The 26,892-nt window shown below is 43.6% G+C and overlaps 1 protein-coding gene across 2 annotated transcripts; it reads left to right on the top strand.

The window, feature by feature from the left end:
• Nucleotides 1-867: 867 nt before the first annotated feature.
• Rnf19b (ring finger protein 19B) lies at nt 868-26,892 on the top strand. 2 transcript variants are annotated; one of them, XM_048434331.3, is made up of 9 exons: nt 868-1,570; nt 12,844-13,049; nt 14,439-14,580; nt 16,343-16,505; nt 16,952-17,066; nt 20,606-20,746; nt 22,463-22,670; nt 25,237-25,368; nt 26,079-26,892. In XM_048434331.3, the coding sequence occupies exons 1-9, from the start codon at nt 954-956 to the stop codon at nt 26,551-26,553; spliced, it is 2,199 nt and encodes a 732-aa protein (XP_048290288.3). In that variant the 5' UTR covers nt 868-953; the 3' UTR covers nt 26,554-26,892. The 2 variants fall into 2 exon arrangements, with proteins under 2 accessions (XP_048290288.3, XP_085542754.2); XM_085686628.2 differs by lacking the exon at nt 25,237-25,368.

Raw genomic sequence — 26,892 nt, 5'->3', positions numbered from 1 at the left:
AACCAATTCCTTCCCATTGTTTAGAATGTGGACTGGGATGAGGTGGCCTAAAGACTTTGAAGCTTAAACTGTCAATCTGTGAACATATTTTTCGTGTTAAGAAAATTTTCTGCCATAACCCTTCCTTCCCCTTTTGTGTCTCTAATTTGCAATCAAAATTTAATTCTGACATGGTTTCGTTGCTGTTGAGGTGTCTGCCTGTCTCTCGTTAACAAGCCTAAGGGTTTGGGGAAGAGGGACTAAAAGAAGGCATTTCTGGACACCAAACTGCTGGCCCTCTTTCTACCAACAGTGGAGAACCGGAGTACCTGGAAGACAGAATGGGAGATACAGTTTAGGAGTACAGTTCGTTAGTTAGCAGAAAACAGCAAGTACTAGATTAAGATTTTTGGACTTTATTCTAAGGATCCCTTGCAGCTAGGGGACCCTGTCGGTCTTACCCAGCGGTGCCTCTCAGTTTGGAGATGTTCAATGACCGACTATATTCCCTACCACTTAATAGCTAGCCTCAACAGACGTGCGGACGGTGGGTCCGCGGGCGTCTTCTCTTTACAGATAGACGGAAGACTCCCTTGCTGGAAGGAGCACCCAGCCCACTGGGTCGGGGCCACGGGACGGAGGGTGGAGCCTGTGCAATATGGCTGCGCCAGGCCACCTGACTGCAGGAGGCGGGTCTTCACCGCAGCCCGCAGGCCGCGCCCTCCCAGCCCCGCCCAACGCCTCTCGCGGGGCCGCACGGGTTGTGAGGTGTCTGAGGCCAGCGCCTGCGCAGTGGGCCGCGGCGCGCGGGGCGGAGGCTTTATAACCACTTCGTAGCGGCTGGTCGGCTTCTGTCTCCGGGAGGGCTGCCGAGGAGGCGGCGGCGGCGGCTGCCGGGGCGCCGGCTGGGGGGGCCGCTGAGGCGGGAGCTGCGGCGGCGCTGGGCGCCCCTGGCCCCTCAGCTTCTGCGGGCCATGGGCTCCGAGAAAGACTCCGAGTCGCCGCGCTCCACCTCGCTCCATGCGGCCGCCCCCGACCCGAAGTGCCGCAGCGGCGGCCGGCGCCGGCGCCTCACCTTCCACAGCGTCTTCTCTGCCTCGGCCCGCGGTCGCCGCGCCCGGACCAAACCGCAGGCCGAGCCGCCGCCCCCGGCCGCGCCGCCGCCTCCCACCCCGGCCCCGGCCGAGGCCCAGGCCCCGCCGATGGAGGCTCTGCCCGCCGAGCCCGCTGTCGAGGCTGAGGCGGAGGCCGCGGCGGCGGGGCCGGAGGAGGACGAGGCGACCGAGGGCGGCGGCGCCGAGGAGGTGGAGTGCCCGCTGTGCCTGGTGCGCCTGCCGCCCGAGCGGGCCCCGCGCCTCCTCAGCTGCCCGCACCGCTCGTGCCGGGACTGCCTCCGCCACTACCTGCGCCTGGAGATCAGCGAGAGCCGCGTGCCCATCAGCTGCCCCGAGTGCAGCGAGCGGCTCAACCCGCACGACATCCGCCTGCTGCTGGCCGACCCGCCGCTCATGCACAAGTACGAAGAGTTCATGCTGCGCCGGTACCTGGCCTCGGACCCCGACTGCCGCTGGTGTCCCGCCCCTGACTGCGGGTGAGCGCGGGGGCGTGGCCGCGGGGGGCCGTCCCGGGTGCAGCGGGTGTCACCCCGCTTGAGGGAGAGGAGGGATGGTCGTGAGTAACCGAGCCTCGGACCAGCCCCACGACCGGACGGGTGGCACTCGGCACCCAATGGCTGCTTAGGAGTTTGAGGTGGTGGCTGAGCGGTAAAGAGAAGAGAACTGTCCATTAAGTCAGGAGACCAGGGTGAGCAGGGGCTTTTGGGTTTTTTTTGGCCAGGGCTTTATTTTTTAGGGGTGGGGCTGGGGGTGTCTAGTAATGATAGTGGCGGGGTATTTGTTAAAGGCGAAAATGAAAATGCCCTGTTAAAGGGGCAGCGCTTCCGAGGGGTGTGTCCATCTGGCTAGGGGCGCACTTCGCAGCATTGCAGGAGAAGGCGTGTTCTTCCTGACAGCCGCTGCTGAAAGTTGAGCTGTAGATGATGAGAGAAGGCAGCTCACTCCCAGAGCTCTAGCGGCACCCTGGGCACTGCGTGCTGTGCCAAGCTGCTGGCAGGCACCTTGTGATTCTTAACGCGCTGCCTAGGGCAGGGTGAGTGGAAGGCACACCGAGACGGTGACTACCCAGAAGTTGATTCGGTGGGAGAAAATGTGTTTGCCTACGCCCTCGATCTTGAGATCTGCATGACAGCCTTTTTAATGCCCCAAGTGGGCTTACTTTCAAAGGACAGTGAGTTGACAGGCTCTGTCTGAAGCGAGAGTACCCCATCTCCCTATCTGAAGCTTTCAGTGGAGATTCTCTACCCCCTTTCTTTAAAAAAACCTGCTGGTCCCTATCATTCCAATCTATGAATGGCCAAATGCAGCTAAGAAGGGGCTCTTCCGTATGCTGGGGAGTCAGACTGCCATTACCTGCTCGGTAACTTTGGGACAGATTCTTGTGTGTCATGTTTTGGGGGCAGAAGATTCTCCTCGCAGCCTAGTGTAAACGTAATGCTAGTAAAAAGTGTGGGAACCCTTGCTTCAAAGGAGTTAAAAGCTTTTAATTGTAGCCTGTGTATCAAGGCTGAGTTGAGATTTCCTTGATGCTGCCATTTGTCTCCCTTCAAAAGGAGCTGTTTAGGGTGTCAGAGAGTGCCAGACTTGTTAAGAAGTGGGTGTATTTAACCTCACTGAGATGGAGTTTCTAAATTGCTCAGAGTTACTTGGAAATGTGGTCAAAGGTACCCAGAGGCTTTCACTTTCTGTTCAGTACCAGGAAGGGCCTTACAGACTCTTGAAAGGGTGTGCTTGTGTCTGGTGGCCTTACTGGCCTGGGGAGGTTAATTTACAGAACATTCAGGTTTTGTTGATACTGTTGGTCTGTTTTCTGAACCAAAGGGATCTTAATATAGGGAAGCACTGCCTGATTAATTGCAGAATAGTGTAGTAACTCCTTTTGTAGAGATGAGAGTTGGAGTTTGAACAATGAAATGTGACTTTCTTCCCTTATCATCCTTCTGAGAAAGCTCTCCAATTTGTTTGCTTTTTTAAAGTCAACTTTTAAAAGTTGCTCACGTAGATATAAACGAACAGAAATTAATATGAAAGCTTGGTGACAGATCTAAGCAAACTACTAGTGTTCTTAAAGTTTTTAAAGAATTAGACTGGGTTTTTCTTCATTTAGTAAGAATGGGTTCTTCATTTAGTAAGAATGGGGTAGGTTCATCCAGAGGGTGTTTGTGCATGCATGTGTGTGGTTCTTTTTTTTAGCGTATTTTCTATTTTTGGAGAGTCTTTCAGATTTAGTTTTAATTAGTCAGAATATAACAATCAAATGCACACTTTGTGTGTGTGTGTGTGTGTGTGTGTGTGTGTCTATGTGTTTAAAGAATGTAAAGTCTTAAAGAAAAAAAAAGAATGTAAAGTCTAGGGAAGGAAAGCAAACTGGCATCTGGTCACCAGTGCCAGGCATGCATATTTTGATCTTCTTTGAGGTTGATTTGATACAGTTTTACAAATGGGAAAACTGATATTTAGAGAAATTAAATAATTTGTTCAGGGTTGTTACAGCAAACTGGTAGGCAATAAAACAATCCAGTGTTGTAATAGTAGTTTTACTTCCAAAGCCCAATATTTCTTCAACTCAAGTATTGGCTTATCATCACAGTCTGATCTTTGGGGACTGTCACTGCTTGGGCATGTTCTAGGAACAACAGTGAAAGAGCCTGGGAGGCTAGACTCCAGTTTCTCTTCCTGTTGTAAATAGTCTTACCTGCTTTGTTTTTCTTATCTGACAGAGGCCTAATCCTTTCTTAAGACTTAAGAGGCTTAATTAATTAATGTCTATAAAGTGACTTTGAAATATTCGATTGAAGGTGGTTAGATATACAAAGTCCCTTTATAATTCAGTTACTTTCCAAATAGTTGTCTCAGTTCCCAATGGACAATTATTCTGCCACCTTGTTTTAATGTCAAAAGAAAATAGCTTCTGTGATATGTGTGAAGACCAGAGGTCAATTTACACTGGCCAATAAGCCCCAGGGTGCCACATCTCCCTGCCTCCCCAGGGCTGAATTTCAAGAATGTGCTGTCACCTCTGGCTTTTTAGAGAGGGTTTCTAGGCTGTCCTAGAACTCAATCTGTAGACCAGGCTGGCCTTGATACCCCAGAGATCCACCCATGTCTTTCTCCCTAGTGCTAGGGTTAAAGTTGTGACCCTCCATGCCTAGATTCAGCCTTGTATTTTGTTTTGTTGATGATCTTGTACTCTAATCTGCATGCCTCTACCTGCTGAGTGATGGGGATGCAGTCTTGTGCCCATCACACTGATTTTATGCAGTGTTGGGATTGAATCTAGCGCTTTGTGTGTGTCAAGCAAGTGTTCTGCCTGCTGAACTGTATTCCTAATCCTAGCTACTTAGCCAAGACTGTCTCAAACTTGAACCTCCTGCCTCGGTCTCTCCAGTGCTGGATTACATGTGAGCACTACCATGTGTGTGGACTGACTTCCTTCCTTCCTTCCTTCCTTCCTTCCTTCCTTCCTTCCTTCCTTCCTTCCTTCCTTTCTTTCTTTCTTTCAAACTATCCTATTCTGGGTCTAGCAAAAATCTTGTGTAAGCATTAGAAAAGAAACCCTAAATCTCATTTATCTCTTCCTATTTCTGACCATGTTTACTGCCCACACATCACCCTTGACAGCCAAATTGGCCAAATCCTCCCATGTATGTATGTGTACACTCTTTAGGCTGAGGAGTCACATAAGTGACCTTATAGAGTTATGAGATACAATCGTTTTACCATGGCAAAGTTAGCGAGAACACCATAAATTTAGATAGATAGATAGATAGATAGATAGATGTGAGACAGAAGAGAGTTCTGATAATTTTCTCTTACAGCTTTATCAGCGAGAGAACCAATTTCAATAGGAAAACATACACATCATTATTTGAGATACCAAATACTAAAGTAACAAGTGTAATATTAAAAATATACTTTCAAGTGAGATAAAATTAGCTTGAAATGCAAGTAGATTACATTTTTGTAGTTCTTTGTGGTGAGTTGCCAAAGTATTATCTCAATGAAATAGTAATTTCACTTTAACCACATACAGATAGATGGTGATAAGTGTGCTTTGTAAAGGAGAAACCAGTCCAAGTAAGTTCAAATGTGGGGCTAATGCTTCCTAGTAAATGTGCAGGTGATCTTTTACACTTTTGAATCTCTGCCAAAGTGTGTCCTTTCAGGAACCCACAAGTGATGTAACTGTATTGTCTTCCTCCCAGGTATTCTATTGTCCATCTTTAAGTTTCAGAATCTCTGAGAGACTGAGGGGTGAGTAGAGTAGGCAACAGAATTTCCTGTTCTACAGGGGCAGGTCCTCAGAACAGAAGTCCTATGACTGTCTTGACCTAAATTCTGTTGCAGGTCCAGGTTCCAGCCTCTCATTGCTGCCTCCATTCCCTGGAGAGTCCTACTTCTCACTGATCCCAGCAGATAGTGTCAGCTATTGGCCTTCTCACACTACTGGACTGGCCCATCTTATAAACAGGAAGTCTCTGTTCACTTATATATAGTGCATTAATTTATATACAGTACATTTGTGAGAGAGGAACAAGCTCCCTGGCTGAGAGATCTTTCACATTCAGTAAAAGATTTTTCTTTTGTTTATTTGAGTCAGGGTCTGACCATATATCCCTTGCTGGCCTCAAACTTTCTGTAGTCCTCTTGTCTCTGCCTCTTGAGTTCTGAGACTACAAGTATACACCATCATGCCCAGCCAGGCCTTTTTCCTTTCTGAAGCCTTCCTCTATCTTGCCCCCCTCTTTCTCTTTTTTTATTTCTTAAATGCTGGGTACTGAACTTATAGTCTCAGTACTTGCTAGTTAAGCATTTCTACCACTGAACTACACCCCTATAGCCCTCACCCTTTTCTTTTTACCTGGCCCCTTACTTGCTGTTGTACAGCTTTTGCCTGAGTCTTCCTCAGTCTCCATGTGTACTCATCTTCCAACTCAGTAATACTTATTTCCCCTGTTTGCCAAAGTACTCATTCTAACGTGCTTTAAAATGTTCACTAATTACCTGAACTATAAGATAGGTTACCCGACAGGAGGACACATACCTGTAATTTTGTCACTCCAAAGGTGGAGACAGGAGGATTACCTCAAGTTTAAGGCCAGCCTTAAAGAAATACATACCTGGCAGACAAGCGTAGATAAAGCATTTAGAACCTGAGTGCTGTGAGCAGTATGTAGAGGTATAAAACACAAGACAACGTCCTGAGTTTGGAATCTGGTTCAGTTAGCAGTTCCCGGCTAGCCTAAAACTACATGGCAAGACCTTGTGAAAAATAAAACTTCACCTATTTAATCTGTCCTTCTTTCTTTCTAGTGTCCAACTTTCCAATCATCTTGTTTTTTATGTTTGTGCTTTTGCCTTGAGATATAGTCTCCTAATGTAATGTAGCCCATGATGACCTCAGATACGAGACTTTCCTGCTTCAGCCTTCCAAGTGCTGGGATTACATGCATGTGATACTCTGTTCATTTCTACCATCTTTTGATTCTGTTTTTCTTCTGTATCAGTGTCTTTCAAAGTGTACTATAGATATTACTTAAAAATGTTTTGTGAGCAAGTATGATCAAGAGATACTAGTTTAAATAAACTAAAACAAGTGAAGTTTTTTGTTGTTGTTTCATTTTGGTTTGGTTTTTGTGGAGTCTTATGCAGTCCACACTGTCCTCCAACTCACTGTGGAGCTCAGACTGACCTTGAATTCCTGATACTGAATGCTGACATTACATTGTATGCCACCACATCATTAAGTATGTTAATATTTACTATAAATCTTGCCAGTGCTAGTACGTTGTATGGTATATGATATAACTTTCCAGACTTATAAGCTCCCAACCAGCCATGGTATCTTTAAGACCTAACTAGTTGCCATTTTCTAGACTTCTTAACCATTACTATTCTGGTTTGCCTTCTTTTAGGATCTCAGTAAGCTTTTGCTCTAGTAGACTAAGCACCTGCTCCTGTGGAGTAGAATATCTATATTCTGGGTATTTGTTCAACTTTATTCCTGAAGCCTTCCATTATAGAGGTCTCATATGAAGAATGGGGTAGGCAGGTGAGTTTTGCTGAGAGGGTTAAAGAGATAAGCAGCATAGTTCTTACAGGAGCAGAGAGGAGGGAGTGGGGAAAACAGACAAGTGTTGAACCCCAGGTGAGTGTGAGCATTACAGAAAGGACATAGGCATGGCCTCTCTTCACAGGAAATTTGAACTCAGAGAGAAGATAGACAATTGACAGGAGTTATAATAGCCGTAACAGAAGACGCCAAGGAAGCCTCAGGTGCCGCAAGTGTAAAGCATTACCTTTTGTATAAAGCTGTCAAGACAGACCTGAAAGAGGAGGTGGTATTTGATGACAGCTTTTGAGAATATGAGTAGAAAGTAATGCCTGGCAGATAAAGGTAGATAAAGTATTTAAAACCTTAACCGAGCAGTGGTGGCACATGCCTTTAATCCCAGCACTCAGGAGACAGAGACAGGTGGATCTCTGTGAGTTCAAGGCCAGCCTGGTCTACAAGAGCTAGTTCCAGCACAGGCTCCAAAGCCACAGAGAAACTCTGTCTCGGGGAAAAAAAAAAATACAAGACAGCATCCTGAGATTGGAGTCTGGATCAATTATCTTCTAACTACATTATTGGGACCATGAGTCCGGAAAGTAGACTAGATCCAAGTTAATAGACATAGATAAGCAGTACAAGTTGAAAGCTGAGGGGTGAGGGTTCCTTGCTGTAACCATTGTTTTGGTTTGGTTTGTCTTGCTTTTTCTCCCTCCCCTTCTAGCCCCCCTCCTGGTCCCGGACCTGAGGACGGAACCCAGGGCCTAGGACTTGCTAAGGAAACCTTTTACCTACCACTGAGCTAAATCCTCAACAAGTCGTTTGGGGTTCGGTTTTTTATTTGTTTTTATTTTTATTATTTATTTAGTTATTTATTTATTTGGTTTTCTTTTTCTCTTTTCAAAACAGGGTTTCTCAGTGTAATGGCCCTGGCCTCACTCATGCTATAAACAAGTGCCCTACTCTTAGCCACACTCCTTTCCTCCCGCCCTCTTCTGCCTTTCGTTTCTAGATGTGACCTTATACGTGTATCTCACACTGGCCTTAAATTCATGACCCTCCTATCTCATTGTTCTGAGTGCTAGGTGTACAGGCATCTGCTATTTGTGCTCAGTTTCTTTTTTCTTTTTTATTAAAACAATTTGAGCAAGAAAAGTAACCCTAGGATAGATTACCTTCTGGAATGGACTATGATTTTTGGTATAAGAAAAGTCCAATACAGAGGCCTTTACAGTTGTCTAGGTTAGAAATGAGTATGAAATAGGGCAAGAAAAAGCAAATAGTAGGGGTATGGCTTTTCTAGCCCCTTTTATTTTTATTTATTTTGTGTATATGGGTGTCTTACCTGCATGCATATATGTTCACCAAGTACATATTTGGTGCCTGTGGAGGTCAGAACATAGCACCAGATTCCCTAGAACTGGAGTAACATTTGGTTGTGAGCCACCATATGAGTGGTGGGAATCAAGCCAGGGTCCTCTGCAAAAGCAACAAGTACTATTAACCACTGAGCCATCTCTCTAACCCCATGTCTGTCTCCTTTAAAGAACCTCAGAGTTCATTTGTAAATGGATAATCTTGTTACCTTGTAAGACTTGAGTACTGGAAGTACAGACATAATATAGAAACACATTTTTTTAACCATTGGAGTCTGTTGAGGAGTAATATAATTTATATTAATAAAAATTTTTTCAAAGGTTAAACTTAAGATAGTCTGCTACACTGTGATGTTTATGAAGATTTAACATAAAAGTTGTGTGAACTTGGAGGAGTGCGTTCTGTGCTTGAGGCAGCATATAATTTGTTATTCCCTTTTTAAGCTTCTAATCAACAAACTTGAATGTTTGGTTAAACTGAACAGCAGAGTAAGAAGAAGTAGATAAGCTCCCTTCAATATAGGTCATACAAGACAAGGAACAACATGGGTAGGGCAAATTGAATGTCATGAATGAGGTTTTTTTCCAACTAGGGAAAATTTCCCTTATTTAGAATTAAAAGCTTTACTTTTTTTTTCTTTTAAGAAGCTTTACCTTTAAGATGAATTTATATAAAAATGGATGAGTAAATTATAGTGTATGATACATAAAAAGCCAAGCATACATAACTAAGATGGAAATGGCAGTGATGGCTAGAAGAAGAGCTAGAATGCCCTGGAGACAAAAAGAGCAGCACTGTCATGTGTCCACCACAGGTATGCTGTGTGGTGGGAGATGGAGACAACGTAATGTGCTGTTAAAACTGCACTGTGCAGATAGGCTGCCATCTGTCTGGATGGGGTTTATCTGTGTTGTCCTTCCTGGCAGTCCTAGAAATTGCCGTTTAGACCAGGCTGACCTTGAACTCAGAGATCTGCCTCTGCTGCCTCCTGAGTGCTAGGATTAAAGGCATGCCCTACATGCCTGACTTGAGCTAGCTATCTAGTTATTAAATGGCTATTTACCAGAAAGAAGAGAGAAAAAGACCTCGCTGGGCAGAAAGGAAAGAGCAGGCAGAGACGGGTCCAGTGCAATATATTAAATGTTCTCGTGCAAGGTTACACCTGCAGTTGAGAATGCTGAGCTGTACTTGAAGTCAGCGGGCTCCTCTGCCTCCAACAGATAGAAGCTAAGGTTTGGAGATGTCAAGTTCGTCCATGTCATGCAGTGTGAATCAGCACAGAGAAGGTGCCCTAGAACAAGAGTTTCAAGTCCTGTGCTCTGAGTAACTCTGTGTCATAGAGTCATCAGTGTTGGGGTTATTTTACTTCCTTGGAACCAAATTCCATTCCTAAAATTGGCTTCCCATTTTTGCTGTGCCCGTCTGTGGTCTCTGTATGCAATGCTTTATTGTCATTCCTTGAAAATTTGAGGGCTGTCTGCTCACTGCCTGGTGAAAAGATGCCAAATCTGCCAGGAAAAACAAAACAAAACAAAAAAACTGGGTATGTGAAGTCTGAAACTACAGCAGATACAGGGTTTCTCTGTGTAGCCCTGGATATCCTGGAACTCACTCTGTAGACCAGGCTAACCTCGAACTCAGAAATCTGCCTATCTCTGCCGAGGATTGGATTAAAAATGTACACCACCACCACCAGGCAGCAGATACCTTTATACCCTGGTCTTGTAGACATGGAACAGGCAGAGAACCCTTGCCTAGGTTTGACAGTGAAGGAATGAAAATAAATCAAAAATACTGTTTAGAATTATGCTAACTTTTTGCATTAAGAAGGAAAGAAAAAGAAAGCTTGGGTTTGGAAGATACAGCTCACTGGTGAAACATGAGTTTACAAAATGCTGGGTTCAATTCCTAGCACTCTTACACACAAAATCATCTAATAATCGCTTGAACCTTGTGAAGTAGGAATGGGTTACTAAGTGTTTGTTGGTACTTTACTTAATTTGTATCTTCAGAATTTGACTTATTATTTTTCAGGGGCCATCTGTACCTTTTGATTTAACACAAAATAGCAAGCAAGCCACTTTTTTTTTCTAAGACACATTGTTTAGTAGCTGTTTTTCCTGCTAGCTGAGGTAAATTTGCTCAGAACTCCTACAGGATATGAATCATTGTATTCACACATTGACCTAGTCTCACTTTGTTCTTTCTGAGAATATTAAGCCTATTATGTCACAGGAGATAATATTGTCATTTATATCTGCAGTGTAATTCTTAAATCAATCTGAAGATGTAAATTGCTATAATGAACATCTTTGCATATATTAATAAACAAGAAAACTATAGACTAAATCAGGAAAAACTTGCTAGCACTTAAAAAAGTTGTTTGAGGTCTTTCGATATTAGAGAAAAGTATAAACTACAGGACTATAAAGCACAGGTGGCAGTAAACATGCAGTCATTGATGTGTTTGTGGACTGGTGAGGTGGTGCAGATCTCAGATGATTGAAATCTCAGATTGCTCTTTCATAAGACCCGAGTTCAATTTCCAGCACCCACATTAGGTGGCTCACACCTGCCTGCAGCTCCCAACTCCAGGGGATCTGACATGTCTGACCTCCACAGGCACCTATCTGCCTTTGTGTGCACATGCCCACACATGTACACATAATTAGAAATAAAACAAATATTTTTAATTAAAAAAATATATTTATTTATTATGTATACAATATTCTGTCTGTGTGTATGCCTGCAGGCCAGAAGAGGGCACCAGACCTCATTACAGATGTTTGTGAGCCACCATGTGATTGCTGGGAATTGAACTCAGGACCTTTGGAAGAGCAGGTGATGCTCCTAACCGCTGAGCCATCTCTCCAGCCCCCAACAAATCTTTTTTTAAAAAAACTGTGTTTGTTTCAACAGCGCAGTGGTGGCATGCGCCTTTAATCCCAGCACTCGGGAGACAGGCAGGCAAAGCTCTGAGTTTGAGACCAGCCTCAGTCTATAGAGCAGGTTCCAGTACAGCCAGGACTACAGAGAGAAACCCCGTCTCAAAATACCAAAAACAGCAACAACACAAAAACCTGTGTTCCTCTAAATTGCTTTTTTAAATTTAATTAATTGTATAGTGCCTGTGATTGAACTCAGGGCCTTGCACATACTAGGCAAATGTTTTGCTGAGCTACATACAGCCCTTTAATTTTATTTTAAGCAAATGTCCACTTGTAAGGACAATCTAAGCATTTCTTTGACATTATTAAGATTTACTTAGAGGCCAAGTGGTGGTGTCACACGCCTGTAATCCCAGCATTTAGGAGGCAGAGGCAGGTGGATCTCAGTGAGTTCGAGGCCAGCCTGGTCTATGAAAGTGAGTTCTAAGCCAGCCATATTACACAGAGAAACCCTACTAGGCCAGCCATATTACAAAGAGAAACCCTATCTTGAAAAACAAACAAAGAATTAATTAGAAAGACTGATAGTTTTAAATATATTGGATTATTTATGGGGAAGTAATTCTTTTTTTAAATATTTATTTCTTTATTATATATACAATATTCTGTCTGTGTGTATGCCTGCAGGCCAGAAGAGGGCACCAGACCCCATTACAGATGGTTGTGAGCCACCATGTGGTTGCTGGGAATTGAACTCAGGACCTTTGGAAGAGCAGGCAATGCTCTTAACCGCTGAGCCATCTCTCCAGCCCCGGGGAAGTAATTCTTAGCAAATAAACAGGAATTATGAGAAGATCAGCCTGCCTCTGCCTCCCCAGTGCTGGGATTAAAGACTTGTGCCACCACCGTCCAGCAAAAATAAATCTTTTAAAAAAGAAAGAAAACCAAAAACGAGCTTTCGAGAGGTGAAGATGACTGTAATCTATGGAGAGCTGTTGTTTCCAGCTGTGATCAGGCCAGCCCCACTGTGGATCTTAAATGAAAGCACATATGTGCTTTAGTTTCTGCTGTAACTCTTTATTTTACGACCGCTTCGTCTTTTCATGTAAACAAATTCGATCTCTCCAAATATAGCAAACCATTAAAAAGAAATTGTTGTATACCCTGTTATTTGTGATACTGCTTCTGAAGCAGCTTAAACTGACTGAATAAATGCTAGAAATTCAGACTGAGAATATGCCCTTCTGTTTTCAGGAAGTAACTTTTTTTCACAAGAAGAGTTGGTACAGTTAGTTTACTTGTGGGGGGTGTCTGTCTGTGTGGTCTTTGCATCTTGTATGGTGTACCAAGCAGTAGAAGCTCTGATGAACAACACCTGTCTTTGTCAGCTCAGTCTCACCTTGCTGCTGTCTCTTCTTGCTTCCTTCCCCAGTTATGCTGTTATTGCCTATGGCTGTGCCAGCTGCCCAAAACTAACCTGTGAGAGGGAAGGCTGCCAGACTGAGTTCTGCTACCACTGTAAGCAGATATGGCATCCAAACCAGACCTGCGATATGGCCCGTCAGCAGAGAGCTCAGACTTTACGAGTTCGGACGAAGCACACTTCAGGTCTCAGCTATGGGCAAGAGTCTGGACCAGGTATAAGCTGGCATTATTTCATTGTCTCCTTATTGGTATCTATAATGTGCGTCCAGATCTAAGAGAGATTGTCTCACTGTATAATCATGTATCCTCGAGATCAAAGAACAGAAAATATTTGGTTCTTCTTCTGAATAGCTGAGACTACAGACATATTTCCTGGCTTGGTTACATGTTTAATGATACATCTGCTGTGTTGCTTCTTGTTGACCATGATAGGTAATCCTAGCTATGTAAAATTGGAATACAACAAAATGGAACTTTCAAGTTGCTGTCTTAGTGTTTGTCTCAGCTTGGAGAGCTCTTTGTTTTTTTTTCCATGAAGGACAGAGAACCATTTAATTAGTGTTAAGCCTGTCCTGCTTGTCGTCTAGCTTGAAGTGCGTCACAGCTTTTTGAAGTAGGGCACAGATTTAAGAAAAGAAAATAAACACTGTTTAGGTTAATGATTAACCTGAAAGGGGAAATGTCTCAGTCACCCTCCACTTTGATTATTAAGAGCAATCTTTAAAATGTCAGCATCTTTTAGATGTACTTTGTTTTAACTGATGTCATTTGAGCAGGTTAGTAGGAGACAAATTATGCCATTTCCTAACACAACACAATCTCTGAAATGGTCACTTTGACAGGACAGTTTGTAAATGCTTATGAAAATCACCAGGTGCATGCTATATAAATGCTCAGGTGGTTTCTGATTTTTAAATTTGAAAATGTCATGGGAAGGAATTGTAAACGGTTAACAGCAAAAGTTAGTTTGCTAAAGAACCGTTGTCAAAACTTAAAGCTGACCGGACTGCGGAATTTTTTTACTAAAATTGCCTGTTTTTAATCTGTCAGCCACTGACTGGTAGAAATTCCATTTGCCTTGGAACCACTAGTCTGTCTAGGGGCGTCTCCATGCCCTGCTGTGACTCAAGTGCTGTGTAAGATGTCAGTTACAGGAATAGGCAGCCTAACGTGAAACCAGACTTATTTTATGAGAATTCCTGAGTGTGGGGAGCAGCCCACTTGGTAGAATGCTCACTTACTGCATGCACTAAGCCCTGAGATGATCTTCAGCACCATAGAAGTCAGTCGTGGTGGCACATGCCTGCAATCCCTGGACTGGACGATAAAGGCAGAGGGTCATAAATTCAAGATCGTCTTCAGCAATTTCAAGGCAGCCAGAGATACATGAGACCCTGTTCCTAAAACAAGCACACACAAAAGTGTTCTGGACATTTATAGTCAGCCCTTCAGGAAAGTGTCATACAATTTGGAATCTGCCGGCACAGTCTCCTGACTGCCTTGTCGTCATTTTTAGCGTACACTCTTAGTATTGACTAGTAAAGTCAGACTAGATTTAACTGGGGGTGTTTTTCTCCCTATCTTTCCTCCCCTACCTTGTAGATGACATCAAACCATGCCCACGATGTAGTGCTTACATTATCAAAATGAATGATGGAAGCTGTAATCACATGACCTGTGCGGTATGTGGCTGTGAATTCTGCTGGCTCTGCATGAAAGAGATCTCCGACTTGCATTACCTCAGGTAAGGTGGGCCGTGTATCCATCGCTCTTGTCATCCTATTCTCTTGCTCGTTTAGGGTACAGGATACCAAAGAGCCATAGTTGATCTCATTCACAGAAAAACGAAACTGTGAGAAGTCCCTTTAAAGCTCACCTCTGGTGTTTTCTCCAGCAGCCTTGGCTGTCTGTCTTCACTACCTTGCTCTCTTACCTGCTGCATGACTTTTAGGGCTTTCTACAGTCTGGTAGGTCATGCTGTTTAAATAATCTGAGCTTGCTGTTCCCTGTGTCTCTTCCTCCATGTTTGTTCATGTTACCTTTTTGGTTACAGTTACTTTCTGACCACTTCGGCCTCCTTGTGTCACCCTTTACCTCAGTGTGTTCAGTTTCTGATGTTTAGGTTTACTGTTTTATTTTTTAAAGTTATTTCTTTTGTGTGTGTATGCACTTGTGTGCACCATACTGTAATACATGTAGAGGCCTGAGTACAACTTGTGGGGTCATGTGACTTCTGAAGGTTGAGCTTAAGTCATCAGGCTTGAAAGCAAGAGCCTTTACCCACTGAGCTGTCTTGGCCCTCCTATTCCCCTCCCCCCCGCCTCTATTTTTTTGAGACAGGGTCTCAGTGGCCTGTAGCTCTGGCCCAGAACTCCCTATGTAGACCAGGACTCACACTCACAGAGATCTGCCTGTGTCTGTGCCCTGTTTAAAGGTGTGCACTACACAAAGGTGTAGCCTTTGTTTGTTTTTTGAAACGGGTTGGCTGATTTTGTCTTGAACTTGACATAATTCAGCTTCCTCAGTAGACATGTGTCACTAGGCTTGGTTTGCAAAGCTTTTACTTGTTTTGAAAGCAACTTAAATGCCACGTCATCTACCAGCTTTCCAATTTCTGCTGTGTCCTTCAGTGCCATTCCTTTCTCTCTTTGCCGTAAGCGTTGATTTACAACACTTTTTGCTGTACGTGTTGCTACTTCTTGGTACTTCATGGACATATCTAATCTAATTAACTGATCTTTTTACAGTTCTTTCCACATAGTAAGTTTCTAAAGGATTGAGTGACTATGACCCTACATGAGTTAGCATTTAGTAACATCATTGTGTAGCATTCACTGTGAGATGAGACACATCATTTCCAGTTTGGTGAAAATTAAAAGGCTTATATATAGCAGTCATTGACTAGAGACACAGGACTGAATAAGACAGGATTTCTACTTTTTAACATTGTTAGCCTTATCAAGTAGAGACGATAACACAAAGGGAATGAGGTAAAGAATCAGACAAAGAAAGGCAAGGGTCAAAGTAGCCATACTCAGAGTTACAAACTCATAGGAAGGGCATGATGAGTCACTAACTCTTTCCCTAGGGACCTGGTTTGTATCTGTTAGGTATGGTGGGACATGTGCTACAAAACTGCAGTCTGTCCTGAGCTGCAGGACACAGCATATTGGCTTAGATATCAAGTGCATAAGCTGTACAGTCAGGGGAATTGTGTCCGTGTTGTAAGGAAAATGTAGATAATGTACAGGGAAGACACAGCAGAGAAGAAAGAAAAGGACTTTCAATTTTGGAGGTCTTCCTTTACCAAAAACCCCACAAAGTCTGGAATGCCTTGCCTTTGTTCCCTTTTATCTAATAGATCTTATCTAATAGATTTGTTTTCTGCTGCCTCCTGTCACTTAATCACTCTTATTGAAAAGATGGGTGTTGTTCTTATCAAGCTCTCTGATGACAGTAGCTGTGTCTGTGGTGCTGACATTAACCTCAGCTTGTTTCCTCTGTAGTCCCTCTGGTTGTACATTCTGGGGCAAGAAGCCATGGAGCCGGAAGAAGAAGATTCTTTGGCAATTGGGCACATTGATCGGTGCTCCAGTAGGGATCTCACTCATTGCTGGCATTGCAATTCCTGCCATGGTCATTGGCATTCCTGTTTACGTTGGGAGGAAGGTAAGACATACCTTTCTAGGCCTGCTACAGCTTTGACTTTGTTGGCAACGATTTGAAGGAAAAGGAAAGGAACTTATATTTCAGGGCTGCGCGAAAACCAGCTGGTTTGTAGATAAAAATAACTTTAATTTCTTAAATGGATTTTTATAAACCCTCATGAGATCTGAAAGTTCTTATTAACATCCTAGGCCTGGTTTGTTTCAGTGACTTAAGGTGAAATGCTTTGCTTCATTTCCCTGAGCTGCTTTGTCTTTTCATGGATTAACTTTCCTGCATTCGTTTATATTTTCCAGGTCTGGGTTAGGTTGAAATTTGAGAAAGATTCCTCTTTGGGTGGAGGGTATGTTTTAATATAACTTGCAAATGAACATTTGTCCTTTTTTTTTTTTCCCTGGCAAAATACTGATGTCCTGACCTGCTGACCTGGATTTTCTTTTTATTCTTAGATTCACAGCAGATATGAGGGAAGAAAAACCTCCAAACACAAGAGGAATTTGGCCATCACAGGAGGAGTGACCTTGTCAGTCATTGCATCCCCAGTGATTGCGGCTGTTAGCGTTGGTAAGCTAGTGGGGCCTACAGCTCCCTGTTAGCTTACTGTAGCACGTCAGCCAGCTAGCCAGGTGCTTTATTGTGGAGATACCTTTTTGTGTGTTCATGTATGTGGTGTCAAGGCAGGGGCACTTGTGTGAATGTGGGAATGTTGGAAGCCAGAGACCAACTTCAGGTGCCATTCTTAAGAGCCATCTACCTAGTTTTTGATATAGGGCAGGGTCTCTTACAGGCTAGGAGCTTGTCAAATTAGTTGCCCAACAAGACCCAGGAAACCACTTGTGCCTGCCTCTCCAGCACCAGATTGTAATTGTACACCACCACTTTTGTCTTTTTACATGGGTTGAACTCGTGTCTTTATGCCTGCAAATAAGCACTTTACCAACTGAGGCATCTCCCCAACCTGGAAATTAAATCTTAATAGACACTGTTACTATGGTGACTTTTCACTACACTGCATTATCAGAGTGTCCTAGGCTAGGGCCTGGAACTCAGCACACAGAAGAGGGTGCATTAAGCAAAAATTAAACACCTTTAATTCTTCTACTTTTCTTCTACTTGTTTGTGATAGGACTCACAAAACCACTTTAATTTTCTGTTAATGCCTCATAATATTTTGAAGGTATGAGAGTTTTAGAAAAATGTTAATCTGCTTTGGTGGTACATCCCTACCATCCTAACACTCAGGTGTTGAAAGATGAGGATCAGGAGTTCAAAGCCACCCTCAGCTACACAGCATGTTCCAAACCAAACTAAGCTACACGAGACCCTGTCTCAGAAAAACAAAAAATTAAAAAAGAAAAAAATCTTTTGTAGCTAGCATTTCATGAGTTTCATCATTTGTCAGTAGTGGTTGTGAATGTCTCACGTGTGACTCTATTCAGCCTTCATTAAGAACCACAAAGACAGCCTAATTAAAGATATAAAATACAGCCTGTATAAGTGGAGCCAAGGTTGAATGCCTGGGACATGAATGCAGACAGTCTTTTTGTTTGCTTTGGTTTTTTTAAGATTGATTTATTTTTTATGTTCATTGGTGTTTTGTATGTGTGTCTGTAGCTGGGCCGTAGTATTACAAGCCTTTAATCCCAGCGCTTGGGAGACAGAAGCAAGTGGATCTCTTATGAGTTTGAGGCAGCCTGGTCTATAGAGTGAGTTCCAGGACAGCCAGGACTGTTACCCAGAGAAAACCTGTCTTTGAAAAAAAAAAGCAGAGGAGGAAGGATGTATGTCTGTCTGTGAAGTTGTCAAATGCCCTGGATCTGGAGTTACAGTTATGAGCTGCCATGTGGGTGTTGGGAATTGAACCTGGGTCCTCTGGAAGAATATCCTGTGCTTTTAACCACTGAGCCATCTCTCTGGCCCAAAATTCAGGCAGTACCTTGTAGCATGTAACAACTGAGCTACTCTGCCACACACAGCAGTGTGATATAGAGAATTCAGTCTGAAGGATCCTTAACCCGTTATCTTTCATTCATTCATCCAGTGTCTGATTTATATAGAGAGAGTATGTGTGTGTTGTCTGTATATGTGCAGGTGCCCATGGAGGACAGACTATGTCATCAGAGCCCCTGGAACTAGAGTTAGACAATTGTGAACTGCTATGTGGGTACTGGGAATCGAACTTGGGTCCGCTAGAAGAACGACTGCTCTTATCCCCCGAGCTGTCTCTCCAGCCTTCAGAGTTTGTGTAGTAGGAGGCCACTTGTTTGTTTCCGGCCTCTCAATCCCAAAATAACCACACAGAAACTGTAGTAATTAAATCACTGCTTGGCCCATTAGCTCTAGCTTCTTATTGGCTAGCTCTTACATCTTAATTTAACCCATTTCTATTAATCTATGTATTGCCATGTGGCTGTGGCTTACTGGCAAGGTTCCGTCTGGTATCTGTCTCTGGCGGGACTATGTGGCTTCTCCTGACTCTACCTTCTTTCTCCTAGCATTCAGCTTAGTGTCCATCCGTCCTACTTCCGTTGCCCTCCCCACCCCTCCCACCCCCACCGCCTACCTCTATTCTGCCCTGAGCAGGTGCAAGACAGCTTCATTATTAACCAATGGTATTCACAGCATACAGAGGGGAATCTCATATTTCCTTCCCTTTTCTGTCTAAATAAAAAGGGAGGTTTTAACTTTAACATAGTAAAATTACATATAACAAAACAGGTATCAAGCAAAAATTGCAGTTAGAATATTTATATCTACTTTATCTTTTATCATAACTAAGGAAAACTATAACTATCTATTCTTCAACTCCAACAAAGACTCCTGAAGGATATAATATTACCTAAGAAAACATTGTAAGGAACTTTAAAAACTCTAGAAATGACAGAGACATTTTGGTGTCTGGACAGTCACCCAAAGTTTTTCTATACCATTGGGGCATCCATCTTTAGCCTATAGGCCCATAGTGTCCCGCAGATTTTTCCACAAAGCAGGAAATTTCAAAGGCAGTTCTGCCTATATTGGCAGTTTGTCAGTCACTCTCTTCTGTATCCTGCAGAATGTCTTGCAGACTCTTTCATGAAGCAGGAACCCCGAAGGACTGTCTCCCTTTCTTTATGCAACTTCAGCAGTCATTTTTCTGTGGGTCCTGCATGTCCAGTTCATACAGCATAATATCAAGCAGTCCAGACAAGAACAGTTTCTTGCCCAAATGGCCAGCAAACTCCATAAGGAGCCTCTTTGGTGCCCATCTTCCTCTTTTTTAAAAAAATATTTATTTATTTATTATGTAAACAATATTCTGTCTGTGTGTATGCTGCAGACCTGAAGAGGGCACCAGACCCCATTACAGATGGTTGTGAACCACCATGTGGTTGCTGGGAATTGAACTCAGGACCTTTGGAAGACAAGGCAATGCTTTTAACCACTGAGCCATCTCTCCAGCCCGCCCATCTTCCTCTTGAAGTTATTGGTCCTGCCAGAAGCAGATGTGTCTCATTGTCATGAAAAGTCTAAGTTATTAAAAAACCTTTTAAATGCCTTATTCTGTAGTCTTTGAAAGGTTTGAAGAATAATTATGCATCTGAAATACCTCTGTACATCTAGAAAAACTAACATGACTACAAGCTTGACTATTATAGATGACTATCTATTAACCTGTATTTCTTAATTATACATTACATTTTTAAATGAGCTGTGCAAACACAATACCTTAATCAAGAGCAAAAATATACATGTAACAAAATTAATGTTAAATTTGTATCAGCAAACCAAGATCCATACCAATGCAAAGCATTCATCTCTATATCAAACTTGATTCTTGATTGGTTCTCAGTTTAGCAATGAAGGGGGCGGTATAAAAGCAACATGACCTGTCACATGCTGGATTTTACATGTATATTCTCTTTATTCCTGGGTGGGTTCTATGGACAGACAGACAAAGACATCCAGACCTTTGTGACTCTACATCTGCTCTTGTGTTATACCAGGATGCCCACTGTTTGTCTTTTCCCTTTATAGATGTTTGCTTGTGCCCAGTCAGGGAGGGAGAATCAGGGCAATTGCAGCCTACTGACCTGCTGACATGTTTCCATCTCTTTTCCCAGGTATTGGTGTCCCCATTATGCTGGCATATGTTTATGGGGTTGTACCCATTTCTCTCTGTCGTGGAGGTGGCTGTGGAGTTAGCACAGCCAATGGAAAGGGGGTGAAAATTGAGTTTGATGAAGATGATGGTCCAATCACAGGTAAAGGAAGGAATTTTGTTTCCATTTGAATTTATGAAACAAAAGATAAAAGTCTGTAGAATTTAGTACATTTTTACAGACAGATTATCTTTGGATTTTTTTTTTTTAGATAATGAGCCTTGTAGGGGGTAAAGTTATTTTTAGCCTTTCATTTCTTGGTTCCAGAATTATTAGGTTAATTCCTCTGGTAGTTGCCTGTTGACTGAGGTTTCTGTCCTACCCGGTTCCCACAGTCGTTAAATCCCAAAGAATCACACAGAGGTCTATATTAGTTATAAACTGATTGGCCTAGTATCTCAGACTTCTTATTAACTCTTATAACTTATATTAGCCCATAATTCTTGTCTGTGTTAGCCATGTGGCTTGGTACCTTTTTTGGCAAGGCAGTCACATCTTGCTTGCTCTGTGTCTGGTTTCCTCTGTCTCTGGGTGATGACTACAGACTGAAACTTTCCTCTTCCCATAATTCTCGTTGCCATGCCTCTACTTCCTTCCTGGTCACCGTCGCCCCGCTTTACTTCCTGCCTGGCTACTGGTCAATCAACATTTTATTAAAAATAATACAAGTGACAGGATAAAAGACCATTGTCCCACAGCAGTTGCCTATATGTGTCAGGGATGAGGCAATAGGACATCTAGTAACTGAGTGTGCTGTGGTGATAAGAAAGCCTTGCGTCAGCAGTGCACTGTCATCTTCCAAGGACTTTGCACAGCTATTATCTTGCTTGCTTTTTACAACAGCACTGTGAAGAGGGAGCCAGGGCTGTCAGCCATTTCACTAGGAACTTCTTTAAGCTTGTGTTTATTAACAAGAACTTCTGCAGACCTGAGGTGAGGACTGGTCTTCTGAGTCCTACTTGAACACTGTTTCTTCACCTACAGAGATGGCCAGAGGTCTCTGAAGCTTCATAGTAAGAGCACACATGAACTAATCATATTTTAAAAGGGCCTGGAAACACTTCTTAGAATCTTAGCACTGAAGAAGCTGAGGCAGAGGAGGTCATGAGTTCAAGGCCAGTCTGGGCCACAGGAGACCCTGTCTCAAATGAGAAAGAAAAACAAGTCAGGTATGGCAGTTGGCACCTGCAATCCTGGCACTTGGGAGACTAAGATTCAAGACCAGCCTAGACTAAATAGTAAGTTCCAGGATAGCCTGAGCAATAGAATGAGACCATGTCTCAAAAACAAAAACAAAAACACAGTGAGGCAGAACTAAGTTAGATAAAAGTAGCTACACTATCATGGAAATAGTAATGGGATTGCAGTTAAAGTTTGGTATGACTTAAGTGATATTGAACAGTCATTAAATTAAAAAAACTTTTTAAATTGGTTTTTCAAGATAGGATTTCTATGGCTGTCCTGGAACTCACTCTGTAGCCCAGACTGGCCTCGAACTCACAGAGATCCACCTCCCTCTGCTTGCCAAGTTCTGGGATTAAGGGTGTGTGCCACCTCTGCCTCGCTAATTTCTTATTATTTCCGCATCTTAAAATTCTTATTTCGGCGTCTAAAATAAGGGGTGCTAATCCTTAGTTATTGAAAGGGTTGAATACAAATGTAAACAGTCTGATGTGTAGTATCTCCTTGTTGTTTAAGTGAATATTGTAGTACTTTTCTACATGAAAATTCTCCACTCTAAAGAATCATTGCGGGAAAATGCCTACCAGACTGTTCTGATGCTGTTTCTCAAATGGACACGTTTGGTTCTCCCCACAGTGGCAGATGCCTGGCGGGCCCTCAAGAACCCCAGCATTGGAGAGAGCAGTATTGAAGGCCTGACTAGTGTGCTAAGCACCAGTGGGAGCCCAACAGATGGACTCAGTGTTATGCAAGGCCCTTACAGTGAGACAGCCAGCTTTGCTGCCCTTTCCGGAGGCACCCTGAGTGGCGGTATTCTCTCCAGTGGCAAGGGAAAATACAGCAGGTAAGTAAATAAGTGGTCTGTAACAAGCAGTTGGAATTCCTTAAAAGAAGGGCACACTGAGCCATTTCTCTAAGTCCCACTTTGATTTAATCACCAGTGATATTTTTCTTCTACAAAGGTCACAGTTCTTTGCATTACAGTGGCGTCCATTTCAAGAATGATGTTGACTTTAGATCTTTGACTGCTTCATTAGGCTGCCTGTTCTAGGATGCAGGAAGAGCAGAAGGCTCTCTCAGGCTTGTTGCTGGTTTTATGTTATATCACACTGATTCCTTGTACTGTACTCTTTTTGACCTTCCTGTTTCCACTGGATAGAGTAGGAAAATCAATTCTATAAATTTATATTAGGAATACATAATACGAGCTGAAAAATGGCTCAGCAGTTAAGAGTACTGATTGTTTTTCCACAGGATCCCAGTTCAATTCCCAACACCCAAATGGCAGCTCATACCTGTCTGTAACTCCAGGGGATTGCCCATAAAATAAAGTTAAATAAATTATTTTTTTTTTTAAAAAAAAAAGAATACTCCTTTATTCCCAGCACTCAGGAGGCAGAGGAAGGTGGATCTCTGTGAGTTCGAGGTCTAACTCAAGAGCTAGTTCAGGACTGGCTCCAAAACAACACAGAGAATCAAGAATCCCTGTCTCAAAACAAACAAACAAACAAACAAACAAAAAAAGAGTATGTGAAGCCTTGTCAATAAAAATAACTGTGATTTACTTGGATTTTGCCATAATGCCATACTATGTATTCAGAGACGCGTGACTGACACTAGACAGAAGCAGGTAGTTCGATGGGGGAAGAGTGGCCTTGTGGAGCACAGCAGGGCAGGAGGTAAGAGAAGGACTTGTCTTCAGGTACCTGGAGGGCCTCCAGCTTGGAAAAGGATTAGTATGCTGACTCATTTTGGCAGAAAGAACCGAAGTGACTGGCAGCAACCTCTACTGGTTTCAGTACAGTGTAGAGTCCACAGGGGAGGCTATGGGAAGCCCCCAGAGAAGGCAGACTGCCTTTCCAGATCCTGAGCCACTTGTCCTGGAAGTTTAGAGCGAGACCAGATGGCCATTTGGCTGCGTAAAAGACTCAAGTGACAGATGGCAAGTGGACTACATCCTTCACCTTGGTGTCCTTTATCCACCTGGGAACCTCTTAAAAATAGATTTTCGGAGCATATTTCCAGAATTAATAACTTAGAATCTCCTGGGGTGGAACTTAAGGGTGGTCTATGTTTAGAAAATAAAGTCTCTCCAGATGATTCTAGTGTAGCCACTGGCATGAACCAGCCTCTGGCAGCCACCAAGTAGGTGACCTGGTGGGCTTTGAGAAAGTTTGTGCCCAGGGAGTGATCTGTGGTCGAGCTGAAGCTGGAACACAGGCCTGAACGCACTCCCCCTCACGTTGCCCTCATTCTTGAAGGGCATCTAAGGCGGAGTGGTAAGGCAGAGAGACAGGCAGCAGGATCTGGAGACTGCTGACCTAGTGTATCTTGTGACTGGTGTCCCTTGTTAGGGGCTCCTGCCCCCACATGCTAGAGTATTCACTACTGTGCTTTCTTAAAGGCGACTCCCCTTGAATGAGCCACAGACATAGTTGGAGCGTGACTTGCTGAGACTGCAGTGCAGCCGGCAGCTGCCGCATCCTGTGAAAGCCTTTTCTTTATGGGAAGTGAATGAGTCAGATGAGCCTGACTGGGAAACCCATTATGAGGAAACACTGAAGTGCAGAACAAAATGGTGTTGAGCCAGAAAGGAAGCAGTTAGGGGTTCCCAGCTTTGAAACATCATTGGGAAAGTGCTCCTGACGAGGAAGAAGGAGGTTGGCTCCTGTGTGCCTTTCATTCTCATAGCCTGGCCGTAACTTGGTTAGTAGGTGTTTGAGTTCTTCCTGTTATGTCCAGGGTAGGAAGGGTAAAGTGTGAATGAGGTGCCAGCTCTTCCTTTGTACCACTCGCTGGAGTGGAGAGAGGTGTGTAAGCTGATACAGAAGAAGGTTGGGCACTCAGCTGGACATGTAGGTTGTGGAAAAGACAGGAAATGGTAGTCCTTTGTTGCTAAAGACCTAGCATAAGTTTTTTAGACAGAGGAAGGGAAACTTTTGAGAGAGAGAGAGCATAGCATCCACGGAGCCACAGAGGTATAAATGCAAATTTAGAGAGTTTGTGATGTCGGACTTAGCAATAAGAAAACGAACCTGAGCAGCTCGCAGACCAGGAAGGCCACAGGCACCTGCTGGAAGAAGGGGAGCTACGAGTTAGAGGCTTTTAGGACAGTTGCGTCTTTGCCTGCATTGACACTGCTCTGGAAGGTTGCTTGACTGGAACTTAGGGACTACTGGAGAGGAGCGCAGTGCAATTACCTAGTTAAGGATCTGAAGTTAAATAGTAGAACTGGGGACAGAAGGAGGGGACGATTCAGCTGATATGTAAGGAAGGAACTGTGTAGGCATGGCAAGGATTCTGCAGGTCACCACAGTTCCCAGGAGAATAATGGAAGAGATGTGTGCCAGGAAGCAGACTGCTAGAACACCCAGGTCTCATATTAACTTGAACGTCCCCTCTTTACACAGGTTAGAAGTCCAAGCCGATGTCCAAAAGGAAATTTTCCCCAAAGACACAGCCAGTCTTGGTGCAATTAGTGACAACGCAAGCACTCGTGCTATGGCCGGTTCCATAATCAGTTCCTACAACCCACAGGACAGGTATGTGAACAGTCAGAGCCCAGGACAGGCTTTATTCATTGGGTGCTAGGTCTTCAGAAGATCATTTCCTCATCTGAGGGACCTGTATGTCATCTAGTGGGAGATGAGTGTTGGTGAATCCATTGAGCACTTTTGTGGTACTGGAGCATTTAGCATCTCTTGATTCTTGTTAGCACTTGACTCTTAGAGACTTCCTGCTTTCTTCCCTCCCTGTTTCTCTTCCCATCTCCCCTCTTCTTTTTTCTAGCTATTGTCACAGTCTAATTATTCAATTTGGAACTTAAAGAGCTGGATTGATATTGGCTGGTGTCTTAGTCTAGGGCTTCTGTTGCCCTTTGCTGAATCTGGTTCCATACTCTCTTTGCTTTCATTTGGAACATTGTGTCTGACCTGGTGTGGTTGAGGTCCTCCATACTGCAAAGGTTATGGCTTTTGACTGTGGCACAGTCATTGAAAGCTGCCAAGTTGCTTTCACATTCATATCTGGAGTAAGAGAGGATGAGGTTCTTAGTTGAACTCTGAAGGACTTTTTTAGATATTCTAAGGAGAGGTTTTGAAGAGTGTGTGTGCACATGTAGAAAAGGGAAAAGTACGCTCTGGTCCATTTTGACCCATCTCTTCTAACTACTTAAGCCAGAAACCAGAAACTATTTTGTGAGCAGCTATAATATAACCTAGTATGACTCAGCGCGATGAATTTGTCTCCACAGAGAGTGCAACAATATGGAAATCCAAGTAGACATTGAAGCCAAACCAAGTCACTATCAGCTGGTGAGTGGGAGCAGCACAGAGGACTCGCTCCATGTCCATGCTCAGATGGCAGAGAATGAAGACGGTAATGGTGGTGGTGCTGGTGGTGACACTGGTGGCAGTGGTGGCAGTGAAGAGGATCCCCCTTGCAAACACCAAAGCTGTGAACAGAAAGACTGCCTGGCCAGCAAGGCTTGGGACATCAGCCTGGCCCAGCCTGAAAGCATCCGCAGTGACCTAGAGAGCTCTGACACACAGTCGGATGATGTGCCAGACATCACTTCAGATGAGTGCGGCTCCCCCCATTCCAATGCTGCAGCCTGCCCCTCGACCCCCAGAGCCCACGGTGCACCAAGCCCAAGTGCCCACAGGAACCTCACTGCTCCAGCGGAGAGCCAGACTGTTCTGAAGCCAGAAGACTGTGAAGTGGAATGAAGGCTCCTGCTCTGAGAAGCACACTTGTTGTAACTGCATCTTTTAGAATCTTTTTTGGGGGAGGGTGGGGATTTATGTATTTTGTTTAAAGATTCTCTGGTCAGGGTTCCCCCAGGGAAGTTCTGAGAAATTTGCAATTTCTTACCAGATAAAAAATGAAATTTTTGCCTCTAATATCCCTCCCCTTATCCCCTTGTTTTTAGTTTTAATTTATTGGTTAAACTGATGTTGGCAATCTGTGAGGTGTGTCAAAGAATGTACATATGTATGTGTGTATATTGTATGTATGCTAACATATTATTGATGACACATTTTAATAAAGACTTCTGTGGTAGTTCA

The sequence above is a fragment of the Myodes glareolus genome, chromosome 3 (assembly GCF_982192425.1).
Source record: "Myodes glareolus chromosome 3, mMyoGla1.1, whole genome shotgun sequence".
NCBI lineage: Eukaryota > Metazoa > Chordata > Mammalia > Rodentia > Cricetidae > Myodes > Myodes glareolus.
Note: the sequence above shows the minus strand (reverse complement) of the source record. Positions and strands in the feature narration are given on the sequence as shown.

Coding starts and splice junctions, on each gene's coding strand:
- Rnf19b (XM_048434331.3), top strand. CDS start 954: ATGGGCTCCGAGAAAGACTCCGAGTCGCCGCGCTCCACCTCGCTCCAT. Junction 13,050..14,438: donor TGGGCAAGAGTCTGGACCAG/GTATAAGCTGGC, acceptor CCTACCTTGTAG/ATGACATCAAACCATGCCCA. Junction 25,369..26,078: donor TCCTACAACCCACAGGACAG/GTATGTGAACAG, acceptor TTGTCTCCACAG/AGAGTGCAACAATATGGAAA.